General features: G+C 45.7%; 1 protein-coding gene across 2 annotated transcripts in view; it reads left to right on the forward strand.

Annotated features, from left to right (window-relative positions):
- SH3PXD2B (SH3 and PX domains 2B) overlaps positions 1 to 17,020 on the forward strand; it is a 100,989-nt gene that overhangs the window by 45,931 nt on the left and 38,038 nt on the right. For both annotated transcript variants that reach the window (XM_087867808.1, XM_045792113.2), the window contains exons 4-5: positions 2,064 to 2,140; positions 13,539 to 13,630. In XM_087867808.1, the coding sequence (XP_087723934.1) occupies positions 2,064 to 2,140; positions 13,539 to 13,630 (169 nt within the window). The remainder of the gene's footprint in view (positions 1 to 2,063; positions 2,141 to 13,538; positions 13,631 to 17,020) is intronic.

Raw genomic sequence — 17,020 nt, forward strand, 5'->3', positions numbered from 1 at the left:
AAGGGCTCATAGAGAGACTCTACCTATCGACTGAATAAAAGCAGGAACACTGGGTTGTAGATCCTCCCCACTTGGCTGCATAATTTGCTTTTTTATGGTAAACAACACGAAAATTTTCTGATTTCAGAAACAATCCATGTTTATGGTAGGAAATTTGGGGAATGTGAAAGAAGAAAACAAAAAGGCTCTGTCTTCCACCCCTTGGAGACAAGCACTTTGAACCCTGTGATGCATTTTGTTCTAGATCTTTCTTTTCTAATAAACGTGGTATGTCAACGTTGACTGACTCATAAGCAGAATTAAAATGATCACCGTAATAAACAAGGAGACTCCCTGTTATTAAAGAACATGAGGAATGTGTATTTTATCTCACTGTTCGTTATTGTTTTCTTTTTAAGTGGTTGAAATTAAGCAGGAAAAAAAAAACTTCACCATTAGATTGACCATATCTACCTAATTTCCTAATTGTACCCTTTTGACCAAGAGCTGGTGGTATGATTATTTTAAATGTTAGATTAACCACATTGGCTTTTTGGGTGCAAATCTCCCTTACTGGCTTGCATTGCAAATCTTGGAGTCAGTAGGCTGTTTCCCATCATTCCTTTCAATTCTATCCTAGGAAAACTCCTTTAGACCTTTCCTACCATCCTGTTCCTGCTCACCTCAGCTCGATCTGTGGACATTGCAGCCTCACCAGAGCCATTTTAGAGCACTGGTTGATCTCTCATTGCCCTGCCAGCCTTGTGACCCAGATTCCCCTCCTTGACCTGCCTCCTCTGACCAGAAGTCGGTGAAGCTCTCCATAGCTCTCCGTACTCTGCTGTTGGAAAAGCTGTGGTCTCCCTGTGCCCTCCTCTTTAACCTCCCCCTGGAGACCTCCTGGCACTCTGCAAAAGCTTGGCAGAGGGGCTTGTCTCCCTCCCCCACCTTTTGGGCCCCCCCCCCCCAGTGTCTTATTGCTGATTTTGCCTGCTCCTGCCAGTGTGACAGGTCCAGAATGGTGAGGCCAAGCCGTCTTAATGGTCAGTGCATGCCCTTGGCCACCATCTCCCCATGACTCTCCCCTATTAGACTCATGGAAACTCAACAGTTCGCTTTAAACAAACCTCACCCATAGCATTTTAGTATCTTGGATGCTTCCAGACGCCCTCGGTGGCATCATTTATATACTTGTCTTTGCCTGTGACCTGCCCACGCATCACACTGGGAGCTCTGGTACCACATCCGGTGCTCAGGATAAAGTAGGAGATTGATTCTCAGTTGGCTTTGGGTGAGGTAGGAACACTTGGAACCCTTCCATTACAAACAGCTGTTTGGGGAAGCAATTGGAAGGATTTGTCACCTTGGCAAGTGGAATCCACCTTTATACATTCATCGAGTATGAGTGCCATGTGGTGAGGGTACAAAATTGATCAAGGTCAGTCAAATCCTATGTGTGCAGAGCCCCGTGATTAGGAGGAAAGAAGAAGATACAAATCGACAATGTGTGCTATCAGAAAGAGACAGGAACTCTTAATCCATTTGAACTACGTAAAAGTTTCTCAGCTGGTTTGGTGGGTGAGGTTGGATGGGGAAGGTATTCCAGCCAGAGGGAAAGGCACAGAATAATGAAAGAGTGTGGAGTATTCGCAGAACCTAAGACTACATTAGGTGTAGGTGGACAGAGGAGGAAAGGAGGCTGAGCTGTTAGGTTGGGCATGTCAGGAGTGCTCTACTGCTCATCCCATCTGAGAACCCAAGAGTTTGATCATCAGATCTGGCCTTCTTCATCTGGTAGGAGCCTCTTCTTTCCCTGGGATTGATCGGCCTCCCTTATCTCACCAGAACTTGCCTCCTGGGCCCCACTCCCTCAAGCCCTTGCACTTGAGCTGTGAACAAGGCTTTGGAGGACCATGCATGGGGTCATGCAGGCCCTGTGGACATCCAGCAGGGGATATAAATGGAAGCCAGGAATTTGGGTACCACTCACGCCTACCAGAGGCAGCCACATCCACCCCCTCCAGGTTTGGTGAGGACTTGTCATTGCCCCCTTATAATGCCACACGTGCTCTCCTCTCCTGCAGGCAAAATTCTCTTCCGACGGAGCCACATCCGGGACGTGGCCGTCAAACGCCTCATACCGATTGATGAGTACTGTAAGGTGAGTCTAAGAAACGCTAACACTTCCCTGTGTCTTGTGTCTTCCCTTTGGATTGTTTCTTTTCTTCTTTTCCCTTTCTGGCTACAAAATAGTCATTGCGAGCAATCTGCAGTTGAAAGAAATGTAAAACCAGAAAATCAACCACCCATGAGTCCTCAGAGGCGATAGTTATTAAGGTTTCTACGTGTCTTCTTTCTCGTTTTTCTGTCTACATGCATTTCTTTATGGTGTTGGCACCATCCCATATGTGTTAATTTAGTTGTGTTTCTTTTTTCTTTAATGTTGTGATATAAGAATTTCCCCAGGCTATAAAAACCATTTCTTGAGTCTACTTTAAATGGCTGCATAGTATTTCACTGAGTGTGAATGTTCCAGAAATTAGTCAGTCCCTGTCATTGGACAGTGCAGCTGGCTTCCAATCCCTTGAATGTTCTAAACCACAAGGGGCCTGCCTTTTGGCTAGATCTTTGATTTGTGGCTATGGTTGGGAAAGAAGCATGCTATTCCTTGTTATCTTTAGTATTTATTTCTCTAACTTAAAATCACTAGCAGCTCTGATCAGAGAAGGGTGGGAATAGCAAGAAACGCCTTAACGATGGAGCAGCAAATGCTGTCTCTCCCAAAGAGCAGAAACAAAGCAAGTATATCTGTTCTTCTCACTTCTCTCCTACATTTTCCTGGAGGTTCTAGCCAGTGTAAGCAGGCAAAAAAAAAAAATAAAAATAAAAGGCATACAGTTCAGAAAGGAAGAAATAAAACTGCCTTGATTCACAGATGACATGATTCTGTGGTAGAAAATCATAAGGGATCCACGAGGAAAAAAAACTACTAGAACTAATAAACGAGTTTAATAAGATCACAGGGTACAAAATCAATATAAAAAATCAATTGTAGAGGCACATGGCTGGCTCAGTCGGTGGAGTGTGAGACTCTTGATCTCAGGGTTGTGAGTTCAAGCACCACATTGGGAATGGAGCCTACCTGAAAAAAAATAAAAGATAAAAATCTTTCCTTATAAAAAAAAATCAGTTGTACCTCTAAACACTAAGCATGAACAATCCAAGAATGAAATTAAGAAAATAATTCCACTCACAATAACATCAAAAAGAATAAAATACATAGGAATAAATTTAATAAAAGAAGTACAAGTTTTGTACGTTGAAACTACTAAACACTGTTGAGAGAAATTAAATCAGCTCTAAATTAATGGAGAGACATTCCATACTCATGGATTAGAAGACTCAGTAGTGTTAAAATGGCAATTCTTATTACTCAGCCATTAAAAAGAACAAAGTCTTGCCATTTGCAATGACATGGATGGAACTAGAGAGTATTATGCTAAGTGAAATAAGTCAGAGAAAGACAAATACCATATGATTTCACTCATATGTGGAATTTAAGAAACAAAACAAACAAGCAAAGGGGGGGATAAAAAGAGGCAAACCAAGAAACAGACTTTTAACTATAGAGAACAAACTGATGGTTGCCAGAGGTGAAGGGGTGGGGGGATGGGTGAAATAGTGATGAGGATTAAGGAGTGCACTTGCTGTGGTGAAGTATGGAAGTGCTGAATCACTGTATTGTACACTAAAACTAATATTACACTGAATGTTAACTACTGGAATTTAAATGAAAACTTTAAAAAATCTAGAATAAATTAGACTTTGGGGGTCAGGATGAATTTCTTAATGAGAACATGTTGTGTGTGTGTGTGTGTGTGTGTGTGTGTGTGTGTATTTTATATATGTGGAATTTGTAGAAATTGATCTGAGAAAGACAAACAACCATACGGGGGAAATGGACAAAGGACAGGATTGGAAATACCAAAAAACAAACAAACAAAAAAACCCCACAAATCCCAGTGACAAACAAATAATAACAAAAAGATATAAAATAAAATAAAATGGCAGTTCTTCCCCAATTGATCTATATATTCAATATAATCTCTCTGTCAAAATCCTGGTAAGCTTTTTTATAGAAATTAACAAGCTGATCCTAAATTGTATGGAGAAATGCAAGAAACCCCAAATAGCCAAAACAATTATGAAAAAGAAGAACAAAATTAGAGGCTTGTAGTACCCATTTCAAAACTTCCTGCAAAAGCTACAATAATCAAGAACAGTGTGGTACTGGCATAAAGATAGGCATGCAGATCAGTGGAACAAAAGTGAGAGCCTAGAAATAAACTTCTGTGAAATTTATGGTCAATTGATTTTCAGCAATGGTGCCAAGAAATTCAGTAGGAAAAGAATAATCTTTTTAACAGTGTGGGATAATAGAACATCCATATGCCAAAAAAAAGGAAAAAAATTAAGTCGGATCCCTACCTCACACCATGCACAAAAATCAACTCAAAATGGATCACATTCCTAAATATAAGCTCTAAAATTATAAAACTTTTAGAAGAAAACGTAGGAGAAAATCTTCATGAGCATGATTTAGGCAGAGAGTTCCTAGATATGACACCAAAAGAAAAAAAATTGATAAATTGGACTTCATTAAACTTCCAAACTCTGTACTTCAAAAAGATCTCATGAAGAAAATGAACAGATACGTCACAGATTAGGAGAAAATATTTGTAAATCATATCTCTGACAAGGGACTTACATTGAATCTATATAAAGAACTCTTACAACTCAACCCATAAACATGACCCAGTTTAAAAACACAAAAGATTTGAATAGAAATTTCACCCAAGAAGATGCATGATCGTTAATAAGCACATGAAAAAGGTGTTCAGCTTCATTAATCATTAGGCAATGCAAAATAAAACCGTAATGAGAAAACGACACAGCCACTGGAATGGCTATAATCCACAGAATAGACAAAACCAAGTGCTGGTGGGGATATGGAGAAATGGGAGTCTTTGTTCGGGTGGGGACACATGATGGAAAGTCACTTTGGAAAATAGTTCGGCACTTTCTTCCACAAGTGAAATTTACCATATGACCACTCTTAGGTATCTGCTCTAGAGAATTGAAAACTTACGTCCACACAAAGACTTGGATGTACATGTTCATAGCCGTACTAATTCATAATAGCCAAAAACTGGAAGCAATCCAAATGTCCATCATCAGGTTCACAGATGAAGAAAATGTGGAATACCCATACAATGGAATATTTTCCGACAATAAAATGCAGTGAAATCCTCATAAATGCTGCAACTTGGATGAATCTCAAACACGTCATGCTAAAAGAAGCCAGATGCAAAAGACTACGTGTTGCATGATTCCATCTACATGAAATGTGCAGAAAAGGCAACTTTATAGAGACAGAGAGCAGATCAGTGGTTTCTGAGGCCTGAGGACAGTGCAGGCAGAGATGGACCACACAATAGGTGGGGGAAATTTTTGAGGTGATGGAAAAGTTCTAAAACTAGGTTGTGGTGATGGTTGCACAACTCTATAATTTACTAAATATCATTGAATTGTGTACTTATAATGGGTGGATTTTATGGTATATAAATTATACTTCAATACATCTGTAAAAAAATGTAAAGGGGGGTAGTGTGGGGATAGATGACCCTTGTCTTGACAGGAGACATCATGGAAGGGCAGAAAATCACTCCTGATCACTCCTGTCTTCTCTTTGCTGGACATGACCTCGTTTCATCCCTCCAACAACCTTAAGAAATAGGTTTTATTGTTCCCATTGTGTAGACGAGGAAACAGAGGCCCAACAAAGTTACTTACAACCATAGTACTGGAGGATTTGATGGTTGAATGCTGGCCTTTTAGGACTTGGGACTCATATACCACTTACGGCCTCTCTCTCTCTTTCTCTCCTAAGGATATCCTTAAAAGGGGATTGGGGCGTGAAGGGCAGGGAAGGTCACTGAGACACAAAGATACTACTACTGCCTCCCAGGTCTCAGAGGAAAGTTCAGATCTTTTCCTCTTTGTGTCTTTTTAAACCTTTAGAGCCTAAACCGTCCTTTGTCCAGGCCTTGCTGGCAAGAACTTTGGACCTCTGGGGTCACCTTGGCCAGCTGGGGATTTCCAGCTGGTACCTTCCCTAGCAGCTATTGTCTCTCAGCCCAAAGTGTGCTATCCTGCTTCTACCCCAGCCCACCCAGCTTCTCCCCAGAGTGACACTTTCCTCACACCCAGGGCTTCACGAATCCACAAATATTTGATTTGGAAAAGGAGATTCAAGATCCCGAAATGAGGGGCACCTGTGTGGCTCAGGCGGTTGGGCATCCAGCTCTTGCTTTTAGCTCAGGTCGTGATGTCAGGGGTCGTGGAATGGAGCCCCGTGTTGGGCTCCATGCTCAGCAGAGGGTCTGCTTGAGGTTCTCTCTCTCTCTCCCTCTCTTTCCCTCTCCCTCTGCCCCCAAAATAAATAAATGAATCTTTTTTAAAAAACCGTGAAATAAAAAGAGATAGCAGCAGCTGCCAGCATCTGGCTGGTGCTTGGAATGGTATAGAGATCATGAATTCACCTGGATTCGCCATAGGGAAGAAACAGCTTATGTCATATGAGCCACATGGAAGTTACCACTCCTGCTATTAATGCATCATGAGCAGAGCAGATATTTTGGGGTTTGGTTTGGCCAAATTCCCTGGCTTGGCTTCAAGGGAACTGCCCTCCTGGAAGGAGATGAAACTATTTATTCACAAAGTCTGCAAAATCTTTTACAGACTACACAGACTTTCACTTAACATTTGAGTATGTTATTGACGTTGTGAGCTGACTTAAGCCAATTTAATCTATAACTATTAGCTTTATTTTAGTAGAAATTGGTAGTCTCCAGTAGGTAAAGATAGACAAAGGCTGTAGGTATCCCAAACCTAATTCCAACTAGGAAGAAACTTTCTGCTCTACTAGACCTATTATAGTTACAGTAATTTACATAGTGTGGTGTTGGCACAAGGATAGGCAGACCATTGGAACAAAATAGAGAAGCCAGAAACAGACCCGTGTGTATTTGGCCACTTTAATACTGGCAAAGGCAGCCTTGCAGGTCATTGAGGAAACGTTGGATTCCTCACTAAGTGGGAATCCTTATGGGAAACAAACAAACAAGCAAACAAACAGTAACTAACCCCTTCCTCACACCACACAGGTAATCATTTCCAAGGAAATTAGAGACCTAAATGTAAGAGGCAATAGTATAAAAGGTTTTAGAAGATAAAAATAGGGGGAAAAAACTTTATAATCTCTAGGTATAGAGGGCTTTTTAAAGACACAAAGTACCGACCATAAAAAGATTGATTTATTTGACTACATTAAATTTAAGAACTTCTGTTCATTGAAGAACACAGTGAAAACAAGACTTGGCCAAATTCTGCCACATATACAAGCATTTATTATCAAGCAGCTTCCTGAACAGCCTCTCAACTTGTTCTGTAAGCTTACTGAAATACCAGCTGTCAGTCTGGTATTCACCACTTTGCATGGACATTTCCTCGAGACAAATGGAATGATATCCCAGTGCCAGGATCAGCTAATCCCACCCTGGTCTGACAGTAAAATCCCCTAGAAGAGACAGAACACAGAGGATTCAGAATCCTAGACCCAGTGCACCATTTTGGAGGATGGACTTGCCACGTTCTTTTCAGGCAAGCGCCAGAGAATCTGAGAATATTTCTAGAACATCCCTCATTTCGCCGGTAAAGAGTACGATTTCTAACAACTGTCATGCTGGTGAATAAAGGCTATGGTGTTGGTCAGAGGTCAAGATCACGGAAGCCACGAAGTAGCCTTTTCTAGACTGAGGACTTGTGATTAGAGTTCTTTACTTGCCAAAGTGTTCATTTCCGATGAAGATACTTCAGGTTTTAACTGACTGTCTTTGGGGTGTAGCTTAAATCTAACACACGCACACGCACACACACACACGCGAGCATGTTTGCACATACTGTAGTATTTTTAAGTAAATGATAGGCAGTCTAATAGCAGTGTTTATCAGACTCCAGCCGTTTGAGAACTCCTGTCAAGATTTTTACTGTGTGCTACCACCTGTGCTATTATTATTATTAAAATTAATTAACTTTTTTAACTTCTTAAAAATATATATTTTAGAGAAAATTGCATAATATACCATAATATAAAACTGCTAAAACTTGCCATAAAAATAAAAGTAAGAGCAATGAAACAATAGCAACAAAGAATATATCTTTAAAATCTAGCCCACTGTTGCTGCCTGCCAACCTGAGGCCCCACACTGCCTGTCCTGCTCTTTTTCTTTTTTCTTTTTTAAGGTTTATTTATTTATTTTAAGAGAGTGTGCCTGTGAGGCCTGGGGGAGGGGCAGAGGGAGAGACTCTTCAAGCAGATCCCCCGCTGAGCAGGGAGCCCCATGATCCATAACGTCATGACCTGAGCCAAAACCAAGAGTTGGATGCTCAACTGACTGAGCCACCCAGGCGCCCCAACTGGTCCTGCTCTTAAGAGGCAAGTTAAAGGGGCGCCTGGGTGGCACAGCGGTTAAGCGTCTGCCTTCGGCTCAGGGCGTGATCCCGGCGTTGTGGGATCGAGCCCCACATCAGGCTCCTCCGCTAGGAGCCTGCTTCTTCCTCTCCATTCCCCCTGCTTGTGTTCCCTCTCTCACTGGCTGTCTCTACCTCTGTCAAATAAATAAATAAAATCTTTAAAAAAAAAAAAAAAAGAGGCAAGTTAGAAAAGCTTTTTCTTCCAGGAATTCCCAGTTTTAGGTCTTATGTTTAAGTCTTCAGTCCATTTGGAGTGGATTTTTGCATGCGGTATAAGATAAGGGCCCAGTGTCATTCTTTTGCACGTGGATATTGTTCTCGCGGCACCGTTTGTTGAAGAGACTGTCCCTTCCCCACTGTATGTTCTCGGTGCCTTTGTCAAAGACCAGTTGCCCATATGTGCGGATTTATTTGAGGGCTCTTGGCAGTGATTTCATGGATATACCAAAAGCAGAGGCAACAGAAATAAAAATAAGCAAGCGGGACTACATCAAACTAAAAGGCTGCAAAACAAGGGATATAACAGAGTAAAAAAGCAACAAACAAAATGGGAGAAAATATTTGCAAGTCATATATCTGTCAAGGGGCCAATGTCCAAATATATAAAGAACCCATATATCTCAATCGTAAAAAAAAAAAAAAAAAGCCAATAACCTGATTTAAAAATGGGCTAAGACCTTGAATAGACATTTCTCCAAAGAAGATACACAAATGATCAGCTGGTATATGAAAAACTGCTTAACGTCCCTCATCATCAGGGAAATGCAAATCAAAGCCACAATGTGATATCACCTCACACCTGTCGGGATGGCTGTTATTAAAAAAAAACAAAAACAAAAAACAAGCATTGGTAAGAATATGGAGAAATTGGAATGCTTGCGCACTGTTGGTGGGAATACGAAATGCAGCCGCTATGAAAAACAGTATGGAAGTTCTTAAAAAAAATTAAAAATAGTGCTACCATGTGATCCAGCAATCCCACTTCTGGGTATACATCCAGAGAAACCGAAGTCAGGATCTGGAGGAGAGATAGCACTCCCATGCTGGTGGCAGCACTGTTCCTCATAGCCAAGACGTAGAAACAACCTGATCGTTGTGTATACACACGACACAATATTATCCCGCCTTTAAAAAGGGTATTCAGCAATACTCGCAATGTGGACGGACCTTAAGGATGGTGCGCGAAGTGAAATAAACCAGTCACAGAAAGATAAAATACTACGTGATTCCACTTACGTGATCCAAGATAGTCAAACTCAGAATCACAGAGCAGCATGGTGGTTGCGGGGGGCTGGAGGGACAGAAAGATGGGGACTTACTAATCGACAGGCATAAAGTTTCAGTCAAGCAAGAGGAGTGAGCTCTAGAGATAGACTGTATGACACCCAACAATACTGTGGCTCGCTTAAAATTTGTCACAAGGGTAGATCTCGTGCTGAGTGTTCTTATCACACTAAAATAAAATTTTAAAAATATAAAGGGAGAGACGTGGTGATTCTCTGGGGCATAATTTTGAAGTTCAAGAGGATTGAAAGAACTGAGAAAACTCCCTCACTAGGCGAGGCATTGTCACTTAACAGAGCCATCTTGCCGGTTCTGTGATCACCTCCGGGAACCACCACACTACTGTACTTGATTGATACAGTCCCAGGAGACAAGGAGTTAATGTTGTCAGGCAGCTAGTGTATGATGGAAATCTTAAAGCCACTTCCTCACTTATTCTGTAGCACAACCTTCCAAGGTGGGTGTTCGCGATTTTCATTTCACAGGTGAGCAGACTGAGGCTCGGAGAGGTGGTGGGACATGGCCAGAGCCAGAATCGGGAGCTGGGTCTATCTGACCTTTTCTCATGACTCTCAACAAACAGGACGTGTTCTGCTCACCTCTCCTCTTGTCCCTGCATCACCAGCCACATCTATCCAAAGGGCCAGGATTCTCTCCGGGACAGAACTGAGTTTTCCTGGAACTGTGGTTCTTTGTTTTTACTGACCGGACACAAGACAGTTCTGGAGTGTTTCAGAAGCAGAATTATTTCTCTGCCCCAGGTCATGTTTTTACTGTTAGCCTGTCCTTCCAAAATGAAAGGGGCAAACATCAAAGCATTCAGTGCCGCCTTTTATTAGTAACTTGGCTGTATTTTATGGTTTGGGGTTTGGCTTTTACTTCCTAGGAATTGCTCAAAACCAAAAGGGAACTTGGCATGGCCAGGAGGTTTCCATGGGCCTTGTTGTCCCTTCCCTCACGGGTCCTTTCAGAGCCTCTGCTTATTTCAGCAGGGAGCACCCTGGGAAGCCCCCCATAGGTGGAGGCTGTGGCCACGTCAGGGCCCACCCTGCCCTCCCCATACGGGGCCAGGTGGCCACATCCAGGCCTTTCCCTCATGGCATTGATCCAGTGAATACTTTCAACCAGGTATCAGGGGCTCCCCAGCACTATCTAGCTAGACCCGTAGGGAAGGTGCAGGAAGAACAGCCTCATACCCTTGTCCTCTGTGGGTTCCGGGTAGAGGAGCTGGAGTCGGCCAGTGTGGGCTCTCCAGCCCTACCTGCTTCTCCAGGGCTGCCATTGCCCCATCTCTGAAATGGGCCAGCCCTCCCAGGATGACATGGAATGTCGTCCTGTCAGACGAGTGCGTTTTGGGAGCTGTCGAGAGCTGAGCTGACATGAGGAAACGGTGTTATCGCAGTCTGCGGGCGGCCACAAAATTTCTGCACACACAGCAGCCAGGACACACCACGGCCCAGCATATAATCAGCTCCTTCATTATGTGGTTCTAACTGTACGAACTGCAGGACTTCAGAGGACAGAGAGACCCACGGCCCGCCCCCCCCCCCCCCCCCAGACAGCAGCTCATCCCAGGCGGAATGAATCCTCCAAACCAGAAAGAGAAGGAGGTCAGAAGCCAGAGGCAGGGGAGAGAAGTGCCTGCTCTCTCCCTCTTGGCCTCTCTGCCTCTGGCCTGGAAAAGATCAGTCCCTGGGGATTTGCTGCAGAGCAATACTACTTCAGTAAAATCAATGAGCCACAAATAGCAGGCCCTGCACCCCAGAAGGCAGAGCTGGGACAATGACTAGGAAAATCACCCTCCTAAAACACGTCCACTGACCTCACGCGTTCATCCACCTTAGGTCTGAGACAGCTCGGACCTGGGGGTTTGGCTTCAAGTCAGAGCCAGTCTCAAATGCTGTATAGGTCAGCTACCCAGGTGACCATCAGTGGGTGAATGAATAAACAGAATGTGGCCTTTCCGTACAGTGGAATAATATTCAGCCTTGAAAAGGAAGGAAATTCCAGCACCTGCTACAGCATAGATGAACCTTGAGGCTATTAGCTAAATAAAAGCAGCCCGTCACAAAAGGACAAATATTGTATGATTCCACTTATACGAGGTACTGAGAGTCGTCAAATCCATACAGACAGAAGGTAGAATGGTTGCCAGAAGCTTGGGGGAGGGGGAATTATTTCATAGGTACAGGGCTTCGGTTTTGCAAAATAGAAGACTTTCTGGGGATGGATGGTGGGGATGGCTGCACAACAAAACGAATGCACTTAATGCCACTGGACTGTGTGCTTAAAAATGCTCGAGATGATAGGGTGTCTGGCTGGCTTAGTCAGTACAGCATGTGACTCTTGGTGTCCGGGTCATGAGTTTGAGCCCCACATCGGGTGTGAAGCCTTACTTAAAAAAAAACGATTAAGTGGCAAATTTTATGTGTGTTTTACCACGATTAAAACTTTTTAAAAATCAGAAAAATAAATCAAAATGCCCCTGAAGCCCAGAGCAAGGTACCCTTGGAGACCCCCATCCGTCTCTCCATCAGTCCATCGTAGCCCAGTAGTAGGGTCGGAGCATCACTTTGCAGGGGGTGGATGGGAGGTGAGCTTTGAGAGGCTTGTTATAGAAAATACAAGACGTGTTTTTTTCCACTCCCAACTCACTCAGCATTTGCAGGAGGCACCTGAGAGGCACCCAGGAACTGAGGCCTTCTGTGGAGAGGAGCCGAGTCCTGGCTGCCTCTGGTGCATGCACTGGTGGGCTGAAAGGGCTGGCAGAATTGCCCGTGAAATTTACATCTGTGCGTGTGCGCAGGAGCGCTCCCTGCAGGAGAATGTGTGCATGACGCAGCTCTCCTGCACCGCGATCTGCATCCTCAGGACCTGGGCCAGAAGGGGCTTAAATAAAGATCTGAGCTGTTCATTCATGATGGAGCTTCCTCTTAGTTTCATACCCTTTCAGGATCAGGATGCACCCCATCCTTCTCTCGTATCGGGCACAGACACCAGTGCGGAGCTGGGCCCAGAGAGCATGTCCATCCTCCCCCCGCTCCTTATCCAGCCTGCTGGCAGGCATCTGAGGCTCCTTTAACTGATGAGCCAGGATGGCAAATTAGTATGGACTGGGGTGGTGACAGATACCAGATGTTTCAACCCCTCGATAACTCGGGAACTCGTAACCTCTACCCAAATCATAAAGCAGTGCCTTCACTGTAACACTGCAGATCCATGAGTTAAGACATGCTTGCGGGCGTGCTGGAAACCAGCCGAGTGTTCACCAGTAGGCAGCTGGGTCAATAACGTATGATACATTTGTGCAATGGACACACTCAATATCCAGTAGACATGAAGTCACAGAAGAATAATGACATGCACGAAGTCCCCAGTTTAGTGTTTTAGGTAAATGTGTACATATTATTCGCTCAGATATGCCCATAACATGTGCGTGTGTGTGTATACACAGTGTGTGTGCACGCATGCATGTGTGTGTGGTCTCCAAACCAGCACATTCTCAGGCCCTGCCCCAGACCTACTGAATCAGAAAATCTGGGGGTGGGACCCAGCCGTCTGTTTTCACAGTCTCCCCCACTTCGGGTGATTCTGATCATACCCAAGTTTGAGAAGCCCTGACTCATGGCATTCCTGACACCCCTTTCCTTCCTTTGGACTCATTTGTGTCTCTTCTCCAGGCCCTGATCCAGCTGCCCCCCTATATCTCTCAGTGCGATGAGGTGCTGCAGTTCTTTGAGACAAGACCCGAGGACCTGAATCCCCCCAAAGAGTAAGTTGGTGTGTGGACGTCCCCAGAGTGTGCCCTCATGGCTGTCTCGGCTCCCAGGCCGGCCCCAAGAGGAATTGGAGTAGAGCAAAGTAAAACATTAAACTTGACCACCCTGATTGAGCCCTTGTGAGGCCTTGCTTCATGTGGCCGTCACAGGGGAAGGAAGCTGGCCTAGGGTCGCTCCTGGAATCCCCTACACGCCTGCACCTACCAGGCACGCATGGAGAGTGGTGGAAGCAGGAGGCTGGGCGTCCTTGGGGTGAGGCCTGTGCAGGAGATGAATCTTGGTGCCTTGCCCACAAGGGCCAATGTGCTCATGACCTTGAGGGATACGAATGAATGAGTGACAAGACCTGCACGAGCTCTCAGCAGTCGTGAGTGACGGGGCCAGGGCCAAGATTTGATCCTGGTCATCCAGGGTCTAACACTGTCCAAAAGGTTCACCGCAGGCCCTACAGCAGACAGAAAACACTCCCAGGTGCCTGTCTGTGTGTAGCTGCTGGTCCCGGTGGCCCACGCACGCTGCAGAGACTCTCACCCCCCTGCCTGCTGGCTTTACACACCAGGAGTTGATGGCACCAATGGCCCTGCCAGCCTGAAACACTGACATACACTTAGTGCTTTTTAAAAAGTTTAATTGTGGGGGAACCACCATGCGTATCTGCAGAAAGAAGAGTTCTCTCTAATGGAGCAATTGCAGAGCGGGAGGGGAGACCAGCCCACAGGTGCGGGGCGGTCGTGGGGTCACAGTAGCAATAGTCAGCACCTGTCAGGAAGGGCTGAGACGTGCCAGCCAGGCTCTTTGACCAGAGGGGGGATGGGGGCTGGTGCAGGCATTCCCGCGCGCACACACACACACACACACACACACAAATAGAACAGCCACTAAAAATACGAAACGTAGCCTAGACTACACCAAAGAAAGCACACGGTACCAGCTGCGGTAAGCTACCAGCATCCTGCTGGAGTGTATGTATGTAGTTCCAAGAGGCTTCCTGTAAAGAAGGGAAAGGTCCCAACGTCTCTGTCCCTTCCCTGCTGTATGACCTTGAACAAGTGTCTTGACTTCTCTGAGCTTCTGTTCCCTCATCAGTAAAGTGGTCTTGGCTAACTTCGATCACATCTTGGTTGTGAGGATTAAACACCATCCTGACTATAAAGGAGAGTCCGGTGCACGGCAGGTACTTACCTGGTGATACCTTCCTGTCTTCAAGCCAGGCTTTGACGTGGAAGGAAGGTGGGAAGGTTGCCAAGGGCTCAGTGAATGGCTCAGTGAATGGCTCTGGGGCCACAGCGGGCAATCCGTCCCAGATGGGCCTTGGTTGTTGGTTGAGGGAGTAATGAAAACAGCAGCAGAACAGCTGGTCCGTTGGTCAGGATCCTGAAGCTCATACCCGAGTTAGGGCCGAAGCTGGAAACTGGGGGTCATTCCCAGCAGTCTTTAGGGAGACGGAAGATGGATTCCAAATGGTGCTGTTAGAGGAAGGTTCTTTGCTGCCATGCACAGGAAAGCTTGGGACCGTCCCAAGCATGTCACACAGAGGAGATGATGTGCCTGTGGGAGCCCCCACATGCTGCTGCTGCTTGAACCCAAGAGCCCCCTGCTGCCCCTAACTCCGGGCTCCAGCCAGGACAGCAAGACCACCAGCAGGACTACACGGCAGGCAGGAGCCCAGGACCTCAAGGAGCCTGGCCGGTGGCTCAGGTCACAGGCCTTGACAGCAACACGGGCAGATGGTGCTTTACACAGAGGCAGCCTCGAGGGACCTCTGTGGTGTGTCCTGGAGCTGGCTGCTAAGAAGGAGACTTCACCTACAGGCCAGGCCAGCGTTTGGTCAGGAGAGCAGGCCCCAGCCGGGCTCCCTTGGTTCTGATGTTGGGTGAGGTGCGTCCCCTCTCCGGGCCTCCGTGTCTGCATCTGTGAAATGGAGTAACTCTCAAGGATTATTGTTGAGGGTTCATCGGGTGGGTCCGGATACAGCACTCTGACCAGCACCCTGTACCCAGCGAGTGCCAGCAAACATGAGCTAGATTATTCTGCTGTTGCTCTCTCCCTCCCCCGCAAAGGGACGATGAGGTAACACATGGCCAGGGGACATCACGACCGGCCAGCACAGCCCAGCACGGGGGCCAGCCTGCTCCTCCTCCCAGGGGCACAGGAGTGCAGCCCCAGGCTCGGGGGATTGGCTTAGCCCCCTCACCCTCTCCCACCATGCTCGCGGTGACAGGGACAGGGTCATTATGTAGTGGTGAAAAAGCCAGACTTGAAAGTCAGACTGAATTTGACATTTCTCCAGAGACGATACACAAATGGCCAATAAGCAGAGATGAGAAGATGCTCGGCTTCGTTGGCCATCAGGAAACGCGAATCCAAACCACGGTGAGCCACCACTTCACACCCACTAGAGTGGCGGCAATCAAAACGCAGAGAGCAGCGAGGGTTGTGGAAGATGTGAGGAAACTGGCGCCCTCCAGCGCTGCGGGCCGGCCCGTAAGGTGGCTCAGCTGCTGGGGGAGACGGCCTGGCAGGTCCTCAGAAAGGGAAACCTGGCGTTACCGTGGGACCTAGCATTCCATTCCAGCCTAGAACCAAGAGAAATACAAATATATGTCCACACAAAAACCTGTGTACAAATGTTCATAGAAGCCTGACTCGCAAGAGCCAAAAATGTGGATGATGAACGCATCAGCCAAGTGTGCTTTACCCACACAACGGGATTTGATTCAGCCGTAAGAAGGAATAAGACACTCAATCCGTGGTACGCTGTGGATGGCCCTTGATAACATGCCGCCTGAAAGTAGCCAATCACAAAAAGCCTCATACTGTATGATCCCATTCATGTAAAACGTCCAGAATAGACAGATCGTTAGAGACAGCAAACAAATTAGTATCTGCCACCGGTTGGGAGGGGTGGGAGCAGCAAGTGACTGTTTATAGGTACAGGGTTTCTCTTTGGAATGATGAATATTTTCTGGAATTAGGTAATGGTGATGATTACATAACCTTATGGATATGCTAAAAACCAGTGAACTCTACACTTTAAAAGAATGAAATTTATAGTGTGTGAATTACAGCTCCATTTTTAAAAATTAGGTAGATCTGGGTTCAGCTTGCTGCTTGCTAGCTGTGTGGTCTGAGGCAAGTTACCTAACCTCTCTGGGCCTCCTTTTCCTCATCTAGAAAATGGGCATTAAAAGAGTACTTATTTCCGGGGCGCCTGGGTGGCACAGCGGTTAAGCATCTGCCTTTGGCTCAGGGCGTGATCCCGGCGTTATGGGATCGAGCCCCACATCAGGCTCTTCCGCTATGAGCCTGCTTTTTCCTCTCCCACTCCCCTTGCTTGTGTTCCCTCTCTCGCTGGCTGTCTCTGTCTCTGTCGAATAAATAAA

This window comes from Ursus americanus, chromosome 15 (assembly GCF_024610735.1).
Source record: "Ursus americanus isolate L20-20 chromosome 15, mUrsAme1.1.p, whole genome shotgun sequence".
NCBI classification, from domain to species: Eukaryota; Metazoa; Chordata; class Mammalia; order Carnivora; family Ursidae; genus Ursus; species Ursus americanus.